Source organism: Pseudophryne corroboree, chromosome 3, assembly GCF_028390025.1.
Source record: "Pseudophryne corroboree isolate aPseCor3 chromosome 3, aPseCor3.hap2, whole genome shotgun sequence".
Lineage (NCBI taxonomy): Eukaryota > Metazoa > Chordata > Amphibia > Anura > Myobatrachidae > Pseudophryne > Pseudophryne corroboree.
The window spans coordinates 803,669,932-803,689,274 of record NC_086446.1 but is presented as its reverse complement, the minus strand read 5'-3'; the positions used below and the strand labels follow the sequence as shown (position 1 = coordinate 803,689,274).

General features: G+C 45.8%; 1 protein-coding gene across 2 annotated transcripts in view; it reads left to right on the top strand.

Annotated features, from left to right (window-relative positions):
- The window catches only part of LOC135056914 (alpha-2-macroglobulin-like protein 1), a 416,894-nt gene that overhangs the window by 215,289 nt on the left and 182,262 nt on the right, over positions 1-19,343 (top strand). For both annotated transcript variants that reach the window (XM_063962689.1, XM_063962688.1), the window contains exons 12-13: positions 3,329-3,496; positions 11,183-11,401. In XM_063962689.1, coding sequence (XP_063818759.1) covers positions 3,329-3,496; positions 11,183-11,401 — 387 coding nt within the window. The remainder of the gene's footprint in view (positions 1-3,328; positions 3,497-11,182; positions 11,402-19,343) is intronic.

The window sequence follows — 19,343 nt, the reverse complement described above, 5'->3', positions numbered from 1 at the left end:
TGTAATAGGAGGCGTCACGACTGTGACACCAGCGGGCGGCTGCATGGGCCATGGGGTCGCATAAGCCGGCCGTCGCAGATACAATAAAGAGGTCAGGAAATCTACATCTTGCGACGAAGTTCCTGGCCTCATCAATTCCACAAAACAGGGGAGACATGCCTCCATTTTGGGCAGCAGCGGCTGTCGCCGCCCCCTTCCCACCCCCAAATTGTCAATCATCTGCATCCAACGTCACAGATCTGTACTACACATCCACAGTACGAGTCTGGCGAATGCATAAATTACAGAATATTGGTACTTTACGGCCTAAATCCGGCCCAGAGACACAGACCCATCTAAATATGGAAAGGTAGATGTGAGGATACGGGTTCTTCTAATCACCCAGACACCGAGCCGATGAAACCAAAATGATGATTTATTTCTCACTACACACAGGAATAGATAATACACAGGAAATAGAAGTCAATATAGTCCACAGACAGTATACAGGTAGCAGTCCAGATAGTAAGTCTCAGTAGAGGATTTAGGTCCACAGCAATTCCACACAGAAGTTCCAGATAAACAGGTCCACACAGCAGAACTATCACTGAGTCCACACAGCAGTGATAGCAGATTAGTCCATGCAGTAGTAAGTACATATAAGTCCACACAGCACTGGTGATGCGTTCCACAAGGTACCCTGGCAGAGAATCACCCCTTAGCCAGAGTCCTGCAACCAACATCAGGAGCTGACCTGCGCAACCTCTTTTATAACCTTCCAAATGCCCATCATGCCGCGCTCACCTGGGGAGGAGACGCAGGTTCCTGATTGGTGGGACCCCACCTCAGGTATTTCCCTACTCCCTCCCACAGCTGGCCTTCTCCTGCTGACCACATGCTGGGTCAGGCTCCGCGTTGTCTGTGAGAGACCAGGATGTAACAGAGGAAAGTAAACAGAAGGCACAATGACAGGGAAATTGTTTTAAGTCCTGATTGTCCCCTGTGGAGAACATCTTCAGAGAGACATTACCTGGCCCTCATACTTCCTGTGTGACCATATGAAGATCATAGATGGGTTACACAGGATTATCCATGATAACTGGTGACCTCCTACTACAATAACATAACATGACAGCACTATGCACCAGGTCGCAGCCCACCTGTATTACCTGAGTAATACCTCATACACAGAATGTCATCCTCCTAACATAACATGACAGCACTATGCACCAGGTCACAGCCCACCTGTATTACCTGAGTAATACCTCATACATAGACTTGCATCTTCCTAACATGACATGACAGCACTAGGTGCCAGGTCACAGCCCACGTGTATTACCTGAGTAATACCTCATACATAGACTGGCATCTTCCTAACATAACATGACAGCACTAGGTGCCAGGTCACAGCCCACCTGTATTTACCTGAGTAATACCTCATACACAGAATGTCATCCTCCTAACATAACATGACAGCACTAGGTGCCAGGTCACAGCCCACCTGTATTTACCTGAGTAATACCTCATACACAGAATGTCATCCTCCTAACATAACATGACAGCACTATGCACCAGGTCACAGCCCACCTGTATTACCTGAGTAATACCTCATACATAGACTTGCATCTTCCTAACATAACATGACAGCACTAGGTGCCAGGTCACAGCCCACGTGTATTACCTGAGTAATACCTCATACATAGACTGGCATCTTCCTAACATAACATGACAGCACTAGGTGCCAGGTCACAGCCCACCTGTATTTACCTGAGTAATACCTCATACACAGAATGTCATCCTCCTAACATAACATGACAGCACTAGGTGCCAGGTCACAGCCCGCCTGTATTTACCTGAGTAATACCTCATACACAGAATGTCATCCTCCTACAATAACATGACAGCAGTAGGTGCCAGGTCACAGCCAACCTGTATTTACCTGAGTAATACCTCATACACAGAATGTCATCCTCCTAACATAACATGACAGCACTAGGTGCCAGGTCACAGCACACCTGTATTTACCTGAGTAATACCTCATACACAGGGTTCCGGTATGAATGGTCGACCATGTTATGGTCGACAGTCATTAGGTCGACCACTATTGGTCGACATTGACATGGTCGACATGGACACATGGTCGACACATGAAAGGTCGACACATGAAAAGGTCGACATGAGTTTTTTTACTTTTTTGGGTGTCGTTTTTTGCGTAAAGTGACTGGGAACCCCAATTAGTGCACCGCGTCCCCTCGCATGGCTCGCTTCGCTCGCCATGCTTTGGGCATGGTGCCTTCGCTCCGCTACTGCTTCGCTCGGCACAGATTACCGTTCCAATCGTAGTCCATGTGGATCGTAAAGTATGGAAAAGTTCCCCAAAAGAAAAAAAAGTAAAACTCATGTCGACCTTTTCATGTGTCGACCTTTCACGCGTCGACCATTTCACGTGTCGACCATGTGTCCATGTCGACCATGTCAATGTTGACCAATAGTGGTCGACCTAATGACTGTCGACCATAACATGGTCGACCATGTGAATGGATACCCATACACAGAATGTCATCCTCCTGACATAACATGACAGCACTAGGTGCCAGGTCACAGCCCACCTGTATTTACCTGAGTAATACCTCATACACAGAATGTCATCCTCCTAACATAACATGAAAGCACTAGGTGCCAGGTCACAGCCCACCTGTATTTACCTGAGTAATACCTCATACACAGAATGTCATCCTCCTAACATAACATGAAAGCACTAGGTGCCAGGTCACAGCCCGCCTGTATTTACCTGAGTAATACCTCATACACAGAATGTCATCCTCCTACAATAACATGACAGCACTAGGTGCCAGGTCACAGCACACCTGTATTTACCTGAGTAATACCTCATACACAGAATGGCATCCTCCTACAATAACATAACATGAGAGCACAATGCGCCAGGTCACAGCACACCTGTATTTACCTGAGTAATACCTCATACACAGAATGTCATCCTCATAACATAACATGACAGCACTAGGTGCCAGGTCACAGCCCACCTGTATTTACCTGAGTAATACCTCATACACAGAATGTCATCCTCATAACATAACATGACAGCACTAGGTGCCAGGTCACAGCACACCTGTATTTACCTGAGTAAGATTATAGTACAGAATATATAGGCTAACGAATGAACACCCACATTGGGTAATAGTGACACAAGCCAGATAGATAATGGAACAAAAGGAATAAAAAGTACTTTACACACTCTAAAGATTTAAACGCCATAAAAACAGTTTTAGCCCCTGCCTATATCTTTACAGTAGAGCAACAGAATAACATTATTACGTCTTGTTTCCAGTTGCTATTGGAGTCCTATGATGGCGAGCCCCTCGGTGGGGAGAAGGTGCACCTCACCACCTCATTCAAGGGGGAGACTGTTAAAGAGACATATATTACAGACTCTGCGGGAGAGGTCTCATTCCAGCTGTCTACCTCCTCATGGAGCAAAAGCTCTGTTACATTACAGGTGAGTGAGTGTGGGAATATTTTTTTTTTTTTTTTTAGTTAAGATTCCTTTTCTGGTGCAGGAAACACTCAGCCAGGCAGGAGCTGCAAACTCTCTTAGGGGCATAGACATCATTGTAATGGTCATTGCTTAGTGTATCTAACCCTCTGCTGGTCATTGCTTAGTGTATCTAACCCTCTGCTGGTCATTGCTTAGTGTACCTAACCCTCTGCTGGTCATTGCTTAGTGTATCTAACCCTCTGCTGGTCATTGCTTAGTGTATCTAACCCTATGCTGGTCACTGCTTAGTGTATCTAACCCTCTGCTGGTCATTGCTTAGTGTATCTAACCCTCTGCTGGTCACTGCTTAGTGTATCTAACCCTCTGCTGCTCATTGCTTAGTGTATCTAACCCTCTGCTGGTCACTGCTTAGTGTATCTAACCCTCTGCTGGTCACTGCTTAGTGTATCTAACCCTCTGCTGGTCAGTGCTTAGTGTTTCTAACCCTCTGCTGCTCATTGCTTAGTGTATCTAACCCTCTGCTGGTCACTGCTTAGTGTATCTAACCCTCTGCTGGTCACTGCTTAGTGTATCTAACCCTCTGCTGGTCAGTGCTTAGTGTTTCTAACCCTCTGCTGGTCACTGCTTAGTGTATCTAACCCTCTGCTGTTCATTTCTTAGTGTATCTAACCCTCTGCTGGTCAGCGCTTAGTGTTTCTAACCCTCTGCTGGTCACTGCTTAGTGTATCTAACCCTCTGCTGGTCAGTGCTTAGTGTTTCTAACCCTCTGCTGGTCACTGCTTACTGTATCTAACCCTCTGCTGCTCATTGCTTAGTGTATCTAACCCTCTGCTGGTCACTGCTTAGTGTATCTAACCCTCTGTTGGTCACTGCTTAGTGTATCTAACCCTCTGCTGGTCAGTGCTTAGTGTTTCTAACCCTCTGCTGCTCATTGCTTAGTGTATCTAACCCTCTGCTGGTCACTGCTTAGTGTATCTAACCCTCTGCTGGTCACTGCTTAGTGTATCTAACCCTCTGCTGGTCAGTGCTTAGTGTTTCTAACCCTCTGCTGGTCACTGCTTAGTGTATCTAACCCTCTGCTGCTCATTTCTTAGTGTATCTAACCCTCTGCTGGTCAGTGCTTAGTGTTTCTAACCCTCTGCTGGTCACTGCTTAGTGTATCTAACCCTCTGCTGCTCATTTCTTAGTGTATCTAATCCACTGCTGGTCAGTGCTTAGTGTATCTAACCCTCTCCTGGTCATTGCATAGTGTATCTAACCCTCTGCTGGTCACTGCTTAGTGTATCTAACCCTCTGCTGGTCAGTGCTCAGTGTAGATAACCCTCTGCTGGTCAGTGTTTAGTGTATCTAACCCTCTGCTGGTCAGTGCTTAGTGTATCTAACCCTCTGCTGGTCAGTGCTTAGTGTATCTGACCCTCTGCTTGTCATTGCTTAGTGTATCTAACCGTCTGCTGGTCAGTACTTAGTGTATCTGACCCTCTGCTGGTTACTGCTTAGTGTATCTAACCCTCTGCTGGTCAGTGCTTAGTGTATCTAACCCCGTGCTGATCAGTGCTTAGTGTATCTAACCCTCTGCTGATCAGTGCTTAATATATCTAACCCTCTGCTGGTCAGTGCTTAGTGTATCTGACCCTCTGCTTGTCAGTGCTTAGTGTATCGAACCCTCTGCTGGTCAGTGCTTAGTGTATCTAACCCTCTGCTGGTCAGTGCTTAGTGTATCTAACCCTCTGCTGGTCAGTGCTTAGTGTATCTAACCCTCTGCTGGTCAGTGCTTAGTGTATCTAACCCTCTGCTGGTCATTGCATAGTGTATCTAACCCTCTGCTGATCAGTGTTTAGTGTATCTAAACCTCTACTGGTCAGTGCTTAGTGTATCTAACCCTCTGCTGGTCAGTGCATAATGTATCTAACCCTCTGCTGGTCAGTGGTTAGTGTATCTAACCCTCTGCTGGTCAGTGCTTGGTGTATCTAACCCTCTGCTGGTCAGTGCTTGGTGTATCTCACCCTCTGCTGGTCAGTGCTTAGTTTATCTAACCCTCTGCTGGTCAGTGCTTAGTGTATTTAATCCTCTGCTGGTCACTACTTAGTGTATCTAACCCTCTGCTGGTCACTGCTTAGTGTATCTAACCCTCTTCTGATCAGTGTTTAGTGTTTCTAACCCTCTGCTGGTCAGTGCTTAGTGTATCTAACCCTCTGCTGGTCAGTGCTTAGTGTATCTGACCCTCTGCTTGTCATTGCTTAGTGTATCTAACCGTCTGCTGGTCAGTACTTAGTGTATCTAACCCTCTGCTGGTCATTGCTTAGTGTATCTAACCCTCTGCTGGTCATTGCTTAGTGTACCTAACCCTCTGCTGGTCATTGCTTAGTGTATCTAACCCTCTGCTGGTCATTGCTTAGTGTATCTAACCCTATGCTGGTCACTGCTTAGTGTATCTAACCCTCTGCTGGTCATTGCTTAGTGTATCTAACCCTCTGCTGGTCATTGATTAGTGTATCTGACCCTCTGCTTGTCATTGCTTAGTGTATCTAACCGTCTGCTGGTCAGTACTTAGTGTATCTAACCCTCTGCTGGTCATTGCTTAGTGTATCTAACCCTCTGCTGGTCATTGCTTAGTGTACCTAACCCTCTGCTGGTCATTGCTTAGTGTATCTAACCCTCTGCTGGTCATTGCTTAGTGTATCTAACCCTATGCTGGTCACTGCTTAGTGTATCTAACCCTCTGCTGGTCATTGCTTAGTGTATCTAACCCTCTGCTGGTCATTGATTAGTGTATCTAACCCTCTGCTGGTCAGTGCTTAGTGTATCTAACCCTCTGCTGGTCACTGCTAAGTGTATCTACCCCTCTGCTGGTCAGTGCTTAGTGTATCTAACCCTCTGCTGGTCATGGCTTAGTGTTTCTAACCCTCTGCTGGTCACTGCTTAGTGTATCTAACCCTCTGCTGGTCAGTGCTTAGTGTTTCTAACCCTCTGCTGCTCATTGCTTAGTGTATCTAACCCTCTGCTGGTCACTGCTTAGTGTATCTAACCCTCTGCTGGTCACTGCTTAGTGTATCTAACCCTCTGCTGGTCAGTGCTCAGTGTAGATAACCCTCTGCTGGTCAGTGTTTAGTGTATCTAACCCTCTGCTGGTCAGTGCTTAGTGTATCTAACCCTCTGCTGGTCACTGCTTAGTGTATCTAACCCTCTGCTGGTCACTGCTTAGTGTATCTAACCCTCTGCTGGTCAGTGCTTAGTGTTTCTAACCCTCTGCTGCTCATTGCTTAGTGTATCTAACCCTCTGCTGGTCACTGCTTAGTGTATCTAACCCTCTGCTGGTCACTGCTTAGTGTATCTAACCCTCTGCTGGTCACTGCTTAGTGTTTCTAACCCTCTGCTGGTCACTGCTTAGTGTATCTAACCCTCTGCTGTTCATTTCTTAGTGTATCTAACCCTCTGCTGGTCAGCGCTTAGTGTTTCTAACCCTCTGCTGGTCACTGCTTAGTGTATCTAACCCTCTGCTGGTCAGTGCTTAGTGTTTCTAACCCTCTGCTGGTCACTGCTTACTGTATCTAACCCTCTGCTGCTCATTGCTTAGTGTATCTAACCCTCTGCTGGTCACTGCTTAGTGTATCTAACCCTCTGTTGGTCACTGCTAAGTGTATCTAACCCTCTGCTGGTCAGTGCTTAGTGTTTCTAACCCTCTGCTGCTCATTGCTTAGTGTATCTAACCCTCTGCTGGTCACTGCTTAGTGTATCTAACCCTCTGCTGGTCACTGCTTAGTGTATCTAACCCTCTGCTGGTCAGTGCTTAGTGTTTCTAACCCTCTGCTGGTCACTGCTTAGTGTATCTAACCCTCTGCTGCTCATTTCTTAGTGTATCTAACCCTCTGCTGGTCAGTGCTTAGTGTTTCTAACCCTCTGCTGGTCACTGCTTAGTGTATCTAACCCTCTGCTGCTCATTTCTTAGTGTATCTAATCCACTGCTGGTCAGTGCTTAGTGTATCTAACCCTCTCCTGGTCATTGCATAGTGTATCTTACCCTCTGCTGGTCACTGCTTAGTGTATCTAACCCTATGCTGCTCATTGCTTAGTGTATCTAACCCTCTGCTGGTCACTGCTTAGTGTATCTAACCCTCTGCTGGTCAGTGCTCAGTGTAGATAACCCTCTGCTGGTCAGTGTTTAGTGTATCTAACCCTCTGCTGGTCAGTGCTTAGTGTATCTAACCCTCTGCTGGTCAGTGCTTAGTGTATCTGACCCTCTGCTTGTCATTGCTTAGTGTATCTAACCGTCTGCTGGTCAGTACTTAGTGTATCTGACCCTCTGCTGGTTACTACTTAGTGTATCTAACCCTCTGCTGGTCAGTGCTTAGTGTATCTAACCCCGTGCTGATCAGTGCTTAGTGTATCTAACCCTCTGCTGATCAGTGCTTAATATATCTAACCCTCTGCTGGTCAGTGCTTAGTGTATCGAACCCTCTGCTGGTCAGTGCTTAGTGTATCTAACCCTCTGCTGGTCAGTGCTTAGTGTATCTAACCCTCTGCTGGTCAGTGCTTAGTGTTTCTAACCCTCTGCTGGTCAGTGCTTAGTGTATCTAACCCTCTGCTGGTCAGTGCATAGTGTATCTAACCCTCTGCTGATCAGTGTTTAGTGTATCTAAACCTCTACTGGTCAGTGCTTAGTGTATCTAACCCTCTGCTGGTCAGTGCATAATGTATCTAACCCTCTGCTGGTCAGTGGTTAGTGTATCTAACCCTCTGCTGGTCAGTGCTTGGTGTATCTAACCCTCTGCTGGTCAGTGCTTGGTGTATCTCACCCTCTGCTGGTCAGTGCTTAGTTTATCTAACCCTCTGCTGGTCAGTGCTTAGTGTATTTAATCCTCTGCTGGTCACTACTTAGTGTATCTAACCCTCTGCTGGTCACTGCTTAGTGTATCTAACCCTCTTCTGATCAGTGTTTAGTGTTTCTAACCCTCTGCTGGTCACTGCTTAGTGTATCTAACCCTCTGCTGCTCATTTCTTAGTGTATCTAACCCTCTGCTGGTTACTGCTTAGTGTATCTAACCCTCTGCTGGTCAGTGCTTAGTGTATCTAACCCCGTGCTGATCAGTGCTTAGTGTATCTAACCCTCTGCTGATCAGTGCTTAATATATCTAACCCTCTGCTGGTCAGTACTCAGTGTATCTAACCCTCTGCTGGTCAGTGTTTAGTGTATCTAACCCTCTGCTCGTCAGTGCTTAGTCTATCTAACCCTCTGCTGGTCACTGCTTAGTGTATCTAACCCTCTGTTGGTCAGTGCTTAGTGTATCTAACCCTTTGCTAGTCACTGCTTAGTGTATCTAACCCTCTGCTAGTCAGTGCTTAGTGTATCTAACCCTCTGCTTGTCACTGCTTAGTGTATCTAACCCTCTGCTTGTCAGTGCTTAGTGTATCTAACCCTCTGCTAGTCACTGCTAAGTGTATCTAACCCTCTGCTGGTCAGTGCTTAGTGTATCTAACCCTCTGCTGGTCACTGCTTAGTGTATCTAACCCTCTGCTGGTCACTGCTTAGTGTATCTAACCCTCTGTTGGTCAGTGCTTAGTGTATCTAACCCTCTGCTGGTCACTGCTTAGTGTATCTAACCCTCTGCTGGTCACTGCTTAGTGTATCTAACCCTCTGCTGGTCATTGCTTAGTGTATCTAACCCTCTGCTGGTCACTGCTTAGTGTATCTAACCCTCTGCTGGTCACTGCTTAGTGTATCTAACCCTCTGCTGGTCAGTGCTTAGTGTATCTAACCCTCTGCTGATCAGTGCTTAGTGTATCTAACCCTCTGCTGGTCAGTGCATAGTGTATCTAACCCTCTGATGATCAGTGTTTAGTGTATCTAACCCTCTACTGGTCAGTGCTTAGTGTATCTAACCCTCTGCTGGTCAGTGCATAATGTATCTAACCCTCTGCTGGTCAGTGGTTAGTGTATCTAACCCTCTGCTGGTCAGTGCTTGGGGTATCTCACCCTCTGCTGATCAGTGCTTGGTGTATCTCACCCTCTGCTGGTCAGTGCTTAGTTTATCTAACCCTCTGCTGGTCAGTGCTTAGTGTATCTAATCCTCTGCTGGTCACTACTTAGTGTATCTAACCCTCTGCTGGTCACTGCTTAGTGTATCTAACCCTCTTCTGATCAGTGTTTAGTGTTTCTAACCCTATGCTGGTCACTGCTTAGTGTATCTAACCCTCTGCTGCTCATTTCTTAGTGTCTCTAACCCTCTGCTGGTTACAGCTTAGTGTATCTAACCCTCTGCTGGTCAGTGCTTAGTGTATCTAACCCCGTGCTGATCATTGCTTAGTGTATCTAACCCTCTGCTGATCAGTGCTTAATATATCTAACCCTCTGCTGGTCAGTACTCAGTGTATCCAACCCTCTGCTGGTCAGTGTTTAGTGCATCTAACCCTCTGCTGGTCAGTGCTTAGTCTATCTAACCCTCTGCTGGTCACTGCTTAGTGTATCTAACCCTCTGTTGGTTAGTGCTTAGTGTATCTAACCCTCTGCTAGTCACTGCTTAGTGTATCTAACCCTCTGCTAGTCAGTGCTTAGTGTATCTAACCCTCTGCTGGTCAGTGCTTAGTGTATCTAACCCTCTGCTGGTCACTGCTTAGTGTATCTAACCCTCTGCTGGTCACTGCTTAGTGTATCTAACCCTCTGTTGGTCAGTGCTTAGTGTATCTAACCCTCTACTGGTCACTGCTTAGTGTATCTAACCCTCTGCTGGTCACTGCTTAGTGTATCTAACCCTCTGCTGGTCACTGCTTAGTGTATCTAACCCTCTGTTGGTCAGTGCTTAGTGTATCTAACCCTCTGCTGGTCAGTGCTTAGTGTATCTAACCCTCTGCTGGTCAGTGCTTAGTGTATCTAACCCTCTGCTGGTCAGTGCTTAGTGTATCTAACCCTCTGCTGGTCACTGCTTAGTGTATCTAACCCTCTGTTTGTCAGTGCTTAGTGTATCTAACCCTCTGCTGGTCACTGCTTAGTGTATCTAACCCTCTGCTGGTCACTGCTTAGTGTATCTAACCCTCTGCTGGTCACTGCTTAGTGTATCTAACCCTCTGCTGGTCACTGCTTAGTGTATCTAACCCTCTGCTGGTCACTGCTTGGTGTGTCTAACCCTCTGTTGGTAAGTGCTTAGTGTATCTAACCCTCTGCTGGTCACTGCTTAGTGTATCTAACCCTCTGCTGGTCACTGCTTAGTGTATCTAACCCTCTGCTGGTCACTGCTTAGTGTATGTAACCCTCTGTTGGTCACTGCTTAGTGTATCTAACCCTCTGCTGGTCACTGCTTAGTGTATCTAACCCTCTGCTGGTCACTGCTTAGTGTATCTAACCCTCTGCTGGTCAGTGCTTAGTGTATCTAACCCTCTGCTGGTCAGTGCTTAGTGTATCTAACCCTCTGCTGGTCACTGCTTAGTGTATCTAACCCTCTGCTGGTCAGTGCTTAGTGTATCTAACCCTCTGCTGGTCACTGCTTAGTGTATCTAACCCTCTGTTGGTCAGTGCTTAGTGTATCTAACCCTCTGCTGGTCACTGCTTAGTGTATCTAACCCTATGTTGGTCAGTCCTTAGTGTATGTAGCCCTCTGCTGGTCAGTGCTTAGTTTATCTAACCCCGCTTTTCTCTCATCATGACAGGTAGAATTTCCTCTAATGTCTGCTATCTATACCACGTCTGTATTTCAGGCCACCACTAACAGGACAAATGAGCCATATGATTATCAGAAGGTCTCGGTGCGGTACGGCCGGAGCAGCCTCTATCTGAAGGACATACATGTGGAGACTAAGAACTCAGTGTATATCCGCCCGGTTAGGAGTTTGGCGCCGTGTCACCAGTCTGTGACGGTGACTGTGGATTACACCATTGGAGAGGGACAGAAGGACGACGTGGACATTTGCTATCTGGTAATAAGAATACTGTGACAGAGCAATGGATTCAGGGCATCAACCCAACTCCCAAAGGTTCTTGCCTGCTGCACACGGGAATGAGAATGGGAATTTTGGGGAGGTAACGTGGAGTCTCGTGAACGTTTTGACAGCAAACAATAAACTTGTATGTGGATGTAAGACAGTATAACAGCTAGAATTTGGGGACAGTATGCAACACAGAGCAAACAAACTATAAACAATGGGAGAGTTAGTAATTTAGGGGCCCATGTATCAAAGCTTGGAAAGAGATAAGTGGACGGAGATAAAGTACCAGCCAATCAGCTCCTATCTGCCATCTTACAGGCTGGGTTTGAAAATAATGTGCTGGTTGGTACTTTATCTCTCTCCAGCCTTTAAGAAATCTGCCCAATAGTTTTAAAATGTTATATTAGACCTGGAATTTCCCCCAGACCTGGTGACAATAAAGCGGGTTATTGGTGTGTCCCATGTCAGAATCAGAGACGTGCACCGAACCATTTCTGCTGGTTTTGGTTCTAATTCATCGGAGGGTTTCGCTTTTGCATTAGCCGCCTCACTGGTTTTGGTTTTGGATATGATTTTTAAAAATTATTTTTTAAATGATAAAAACAGCTCAAATCATGTTATTTCTTCATTCCAAACTAATCCAAAACCTGAAATTCGGATTTAAAATCTGAATTCTGAACTGTGTGTGAAGATTCAAACTGTGACTCGGTTCAGATCTTCTCTGAAGATCTGGGCCGAGTTTTGGTTCGGCACGGATCCAGAAAAATTGGGTGGGTTCTGTAAACGCTGATGTACATAGAGGACTAAAAGCAACACTTTAAAAAGACATTTCATACACTTTAAATGAAGCCGCTGCGGCCGCTATATTTAATCCACAACCTACGTACTTATTACACCATTAGCGTACAGAGTCCCGTACTGTGTACGGACTTTGCGTACAAACGCCGCGCTGACTGTACAAAGTACACGCAGCGCGTACACACCCAAAGATACACTGTGAACCCTTAACAGCTATGCATGCGATAGTGATACACTTTAAACCTTAGCAGGGAAAGGAAAACACGACACCAGATTGTATTTAAACTGCTGGGTTCCGACACCACAACATATTATTACTGAAAGGGGGATACAATAACAAAGCAATACAATACAAGAGAATAATGGCTACAGTCAATGGTACATACTTGTTTGGATTTCGCCGCGCTACCCTGTCTGGTCCTCGGTCAGCTAGATAGATAACTTTGAGAGTCTTGTGTGACCAGGCCTGCAGCTGGCTCCTATTATACAATCTTCCAAAACTTAACACAATGGATACTGTAATCTCTTTGTCCATTGGACACAGGGATTGTCATTTACAGTACAGGAGAGGTCATAGGTTGGTTTGAATAGGTGGGCGATGTCTGTTCAAGATGCACTTGTGGGTGATCTCCTCTGGGTTCCCGCCGCATACTTAAAGTACAGTAAATATCTATATTATGCTCCTGCACATAACTATTTGCAGGAACGTGCGATCTTCTGCAAACCAACACCGGAATATTACCCTTAAAATACCCTACAGCTGGATACCAAACACCACCTTACAACCTTGTTCTGTCCCCTCCTATCCTGTAAAGGTGAATCCCTTTGTTCTGATACCATTTAAACTGTTGTAACTTGCTGATGTGGTGCGGGGAGACTATGTGTACATTGGCCCTCATTCCGAGTTGATCGCTCGCAAGGCGATTTTAGCAGAGTTACACACGCTAAGCCGCCGCCTACTGGGAGTGAATCTTAGCTTCTTAAAATTGCGAACGATGTAATCGCAATATTGCGATTACAAACTACTTAGCAGTTTCAGAGTAGCTTCAGACTTACTCGGCATCTGCGATCAGTTCAGTGCTTGTCGTTCCTGGTTTGACGTCACAAACACACCCAGCGTTCGCCCAGACACTCCCCCGTTTCTCCGGCCACTCCTGCGTTTTTTCCGGAAACGGTAGCAATTTTATCCACACGCCCATAAAACGCCGTGTTTCCGCCCAGTAACACCCATTTCCTGTCAATCACACTACGATCGCCGGAGCGAAGAAAAAGCCGTGAGTAAAAATACTATCTTCATTGTTAAATTACTTGGCGCAGTCGCAGTGCGAATATTGCGCATGCGTACTAAGCGGAATTTCACTGCGATGCGATGAAAATTACCGAGCGAACGACTCGGAATGAGGGCCATTGTGCACTATTTGGATTAAATATGTAATGTGTTTTGATGGCTTTTCCATGCGTTCACAAACTCTACCGTAAATACCCATACCACGCGCTAATGCGCAGGACCGCGGGAGCGACCATACACAAAATGCGAATATGCGCACACACAGCAGAACAAGTACACGCACGGAGGCCATCTGTGTGTAGTTTGTGCGTGATGTGTGTACTGCAATATTTTTGACTTTGACAGTCCACCCTTTGGCAGTCACCAATAACTGCCACTACCTAATCAATAAACAGAAAAATATCTATACAATATCTACAGAAGCTTGGATGGTCGGGGGAGAGTTGTAGGTGGGAAATATATGACCTAGTGGGATAGTAAAAAGCATGTATGTCTGAATCTATGTCTGATGGGCATGTATCATCGTGCCGTATATGTTCTACATAAGCTTCGAGGTATTGCGAAGTATACATTAAATCCTTCTCATCCCGTATTAATGGTCTGTAAATGGGTCAACAAACACTACCGAGCTATTTTCGGCTTCTTGTTCCAACAAATGGGGTGCACATTTAGTTGATGATACATGGAGGGGAAACATATGTGAGTGCAAGTATATGTGGATATCACCTGTCGACTATGTGTGCCATTAGCTGGAGGTTGCAGAGATGAAGATAAGACACATATATAAAAATACATTCACATAAACATTTTGGGTAGGGCTGATGTCTTTTCCGGATGGATGTATCTGGGCAGAGGGGGAGACAAAAGAAAAACGGGTGAAAGAAACAGGCCATGAAATTCATTTGCAATCCTTATCATAACACTGTCTCTATGGATGGGTCATAAATTAAATCTGCTGCTATAACAGCGCCCTCGCTCATTAGACTCATCAAATTTGTGCCGTGCTTGCGCCACATTAGAATTTGAACACACGTAAATATCGAACCAATAATTATGACGACCCCCAGGATACAAAGGAGAAACTTCCCCACACTCATAATGACATTCTAAGCCAACTCTCCTAAACCTGAGAACCATTTGTGGGGGTTCAACCATGAGACCAAGCCGGTCAGTTCATTACTCACAGTCACTAAGGTAAGGTTGTGCTTCCTCCTGAACTCCCACTTCAACTGCAAGATATCGTCCATCTTTTGATCGATAATCTCCGTTGGGTCGTCAGTGCTGTTTGTAATATAAGTACAGCACTTCACACCATATTGAGTTGCCAGGGTAACACAGTACCCACCTGTCACGGCTGTGACGTAATTAAGGACCATCCTGTGCTGGATCAGTTCCTTCTTGTAAGCTTGTAACTCCCTTCCCGTATACCTGACGGTGTCATCATACATCTCAGTGATATTATCTATCAAGTTCGCTAGCGCATGGATATACCTATAATTTATAGTACCTCTGGCAGTACGGGTAATGTCTAATGCAAGAAGGAACTGAATCCCGGTGGATTCGTGGATCAAATCAGAGGCTGCGTGCTCTGCCCTATCTATGAGGTGTCTCTTGATGATGTGTTCGTAGTGAGTATGAGTATAAGGAGCCTGAACACTGCGGTGAACATCTTTCATCTTATCATGGGTTATGGTCAGGACCTCTGGCAGTACTCTCCCAATATAACACAATCCCTCTGAGCTCGGGGCAAGCCACTTGTACGCCTTCCTCCCACATATGAAATAGGCATCATCTGGGAGAACATAGGGGACAAAATATAACATCAACATATTACAAATTTTCCAAGTAAAGAAACCAGTCCCTAGTTCTCCCATCTGCTCAGTACAAGTATCGGGCTGGATGATATGAGCACAGTACCCTGACGATACTTTTCCAACCCACATGGTCTTGCTTCCACGAGTATACCTATACCGGAAATACCTCCCACTGTTGGCTATTTGGCGTACAAGTTCAGAGTCTCTGGGTATCCTATCAGCTCTGCATGAAAAGGTCATTGTCTGGTTATTCCATGTCACTTCCCAATTTCCCGGTTTTCGGTAATTGGAAATATTAAAACACAATAAGGACCTGTCTACATGATACCGGTGGAGCTTCAAACTAGGGGGCCTAGAGATATTGAATTTCTTGTCCACCAGTCTCCCACCCCGCAATTCGAGTACCTCATCTATTGCTAAAGGGTATGGTACTAATCCTGACTTACTCTGACCTTGAGGTACTTGTGAGCACACCCAGCATTCTGTCTGGTTTAAGACCTTACCCACTAGTGAGTGGTAATCACTCAACGGATGGCGGTCCATGTTGATATTAAGGTTGGACTGACATCTCTGGATGCACCCATCCTCTACTATATTCTCACAATTCCTACAAATACAATATTCATCAGACAATAACCCCTCACAGTGCCTCAGAGCTCCCTGACTACCAGAGCGCTTACTGATGCCAGCCTTTACTAAAGTGATGTGCTGCTCCTGAGATCCTACAAATTCATACTCGCCATCAGAACCCATTCCAGATCCCTGCTCGAATTCTCTTGGACCCTCACCAAAACAAACTGTCCTGATCAAAACCAGAATTACTAACAGAACCCTAAACGCAGTCTCTTGTGATCGATCCATTTCGTTAGGGGAAAGGAGAAAAATAAGAAGGAGAAAAAGAAAGGAAAATGCAGGGGGAGGTAAAAAAAAAATGGTACGACAACCGTTCTAGATCTTGTTACTCTCTGTGCTCAGATGCCCTTCAACAGTCCTGCCACTCAACTTTCACGGAACAGACACTCCAGTGATACGAGATTCTCTACACTCTGCTCTTTGTCACGAGTTCTCTCCAGGTCAGCGACCTTCTTGCAGTGGGACGAGTGGACCCAAGTCTCTCTTTCGGCGACCTTTAATGCTGTCGTGCTGGTTAACAAGACTTGGTATGGTCCTTCCCACCTGTCTATAAAACAACCTGAGTGTAAGAAATTTCGAATCATCACATAATCCCCAGGCTCAATGTCATGACAATTACTGTTCGGTAGGTCAGGGATCACCAGCTTTAAATTTCATTGTGATTTCTCAGCTGCTGGCTCATCCCAACCAAATATTTCACAGTCACTTCATTATTACATTTCAAATCATCCTGGGGGTCTATCATTACATGAGGTTGTCGACCAAAAAGAATTTCAAAGGGTGCTAAGTTAAGGGGAGACCTGGGAGTGGTTCTGATGCTGTACAACACTAGTGGCAAAGCTTCTGGCCACGACAATCCAGTCTCAGCCATTAATTTGCTCAGCTTGTTCTTAATAGTGCTGTTCACTCTCTCTACCTTTGCACTTGCCTGTGGACGGTACGAAGTATGCAGCTTGCTATTAATTCCCATCAGTTTAGACATGACCTGAAAGACTTCACCTGTAAAATGGGTACCCCTGTCACTTTCAATTATTCTAGGGATACCATATCTACACTCAAATTCCTGCACAATTTTCTTTGTAGTGAACGTAGCAGTATTTGTGGCAGCAGGGAACGCTTCTACCCAGTTGGAAAATACATGAATACAAACTAACACATATTTCAAATTCCTACAGGGTGGTAACTGTATGAAGTTGATTTGTATTACCTGAAAAGGTCCGTCTGTAGGAGGGATATGGGATGGCTCTGTTGGTATTGTCTTTCCAATATTATTTCTCAAGCAAGTAAAGCATGTCATTGCTCTCTTACCTGCACGAGAAGAGAATCCTGGCGCACACCAGTAGGCTCTTATCAATTTGCACATACCCTCTTTGCCCAGATGAGTCAGACCGTGTGCCGCCTCAGCTAGGCTTGGAAGATATGCTCTAGGGGCCACCGGCTTACCTTGTCCACCTGTCCACAGTCCTGAGGACTCCTGGCCATACCCCTTTGCCCTCCAGACTGCCTTTTCCTGTAGGGAACACAAATTTTGCATTTCGATTAATTGTTGTGTGTTGATCGTGTTAAATGTCATCAGTGATGTGATGTTCGTTTGTATGGGGGTGCTTGCTGCTGATTTAGCAGCTTCATCTGCCCGGCTGTTACCAAGTGAAATTGGGTCTTGGTTGTAAGTGTGTGCTTTGCACTTGATAACAGCCACTCTGTCTGGTTCCTGTATTGCTGTCAAAAGCCTTTTGATCTGGGACGCTTACGCTACAGGTGTGCCAGCTGCCGTCATGAAATTTCTGAGGCGCCATAGGGCCCCGAAATCATGCACTACTCCAAAGGCGTACCTATAATCTGTGTATATATTAGCTGACTTACCCTTGGCCAATTCACACGCTCTGGTTAGGGCGACCAGCTCAGCAACTTGTGCTGAGTGCGGTGGGCCCAGGGGTTCAGCTTCTATGATACCTTCGTCATCTACAACTGCATATCCAGTGCACAAGTCTCCCGATTCTGTCTGTCTGTGGCAACTACCGTCAGTGTAGAAGGTAAAGTCTACTCCTTCCAGTGGGTTGTCACTGATGTCAGGTCTCGCTGTGAAAGTCTGATTCAGGTATTCCATACAATCATGCGTATCAGTGTCTTCACTAAATCCTCCTTCACCAACATTCTCATCCTCCACCCTTTGTGCCTGTCCAGGCACACTTGGCAAGTAAGTTGCAGGATTTAGTGAGCTGCATCTCTTAATGGTGATGTTTACCGGGGCCATCAGTGATAATTCCCACTTTGTAATTCGAGCAGATGAGACATGTCTGGTTTGGGCTGAGTTTAGTAAGGCTGATACTGCATGAGGTGTATGAATGGTAGGTCATGTCCTAACACTACATCCTCGCTTTTACTTACCAGCAAAGCTATCGCTGTAACACTTCGCAAGCAAGTGGGGAGAGAGCGCGCTACAGTGTCCAACTGTGCACTGTAGTAAGCTACCGGTCAGCTGGCATCACCATGTCTCTGAGTTAAAACCCCTGCCACACACCCAGCACTTTCTGTACCATACAATTCAAAGGGCTTCTCATAATCTGGCATACCTAATGCAGGTGCCTGTGATAGGCACTGTTTGAGTCTCTCAAATGCAAGTTCGGACTCACCTGTGTGCGAGATCCGTTCTGGTTTGTTCGAAGAGACCATTTCTTGCAAAGGTAAAGCCAGTATAGAGAACCCTGGAATCCAGTTTCGACAGTACCCACACATTCCAAGAAAAGTGCGGATCTGTTGCTGCGTTTGTGGCAGAGTCATGTCGCGAATCGCCTGTATTCTATCAGCAGTGAGGTGTCTAAGTCCTTGAGTCAAGCAATGTCCCAAATATTTGACCCTGGTCCGGCACAACTGCAACTTATCCTTTGAAACCTTGTGTCCCATTTGGGAAAGATGAAACAGAACCTGTTTCGTGTCTTTCAAGGACGATTCGAGTGAGTCAGAACACAACAATAAGTCATCGACATACTGTATTAGTACTGATCCACTCTCAGGTTGATAGGATTGTAAACAGTCATGCAAAACCTAGGAGAAAATACTTGGACTGTCAATGAAACCTTGGGGTAGACGAGTCCAGGTGTACTGTACTCCCCTGTATGTAAAAGCAAAAAGGTACTGGCTGTCAGGGTGAAGAGGGACAGAAAAGAAAGCAGAACAGAGGTCAAAGACGGTGAAGAATTTTGCAGTAAGGGGAATTTGCATGAGGATGACAGCTGGATTGGGCACTACGGGGAATTGGCTCTCAACTATCTTGTTTATCCCCCTTAGATCCTGCACTAGTCTGTAACCCCTCCCCCCACTCTTTTTCACAGGGAAGATGGGACTATTGGCGGTGCTGGACATCCTGACTAGGATGCCCTGCTGTAGCAGCCGCTCTATG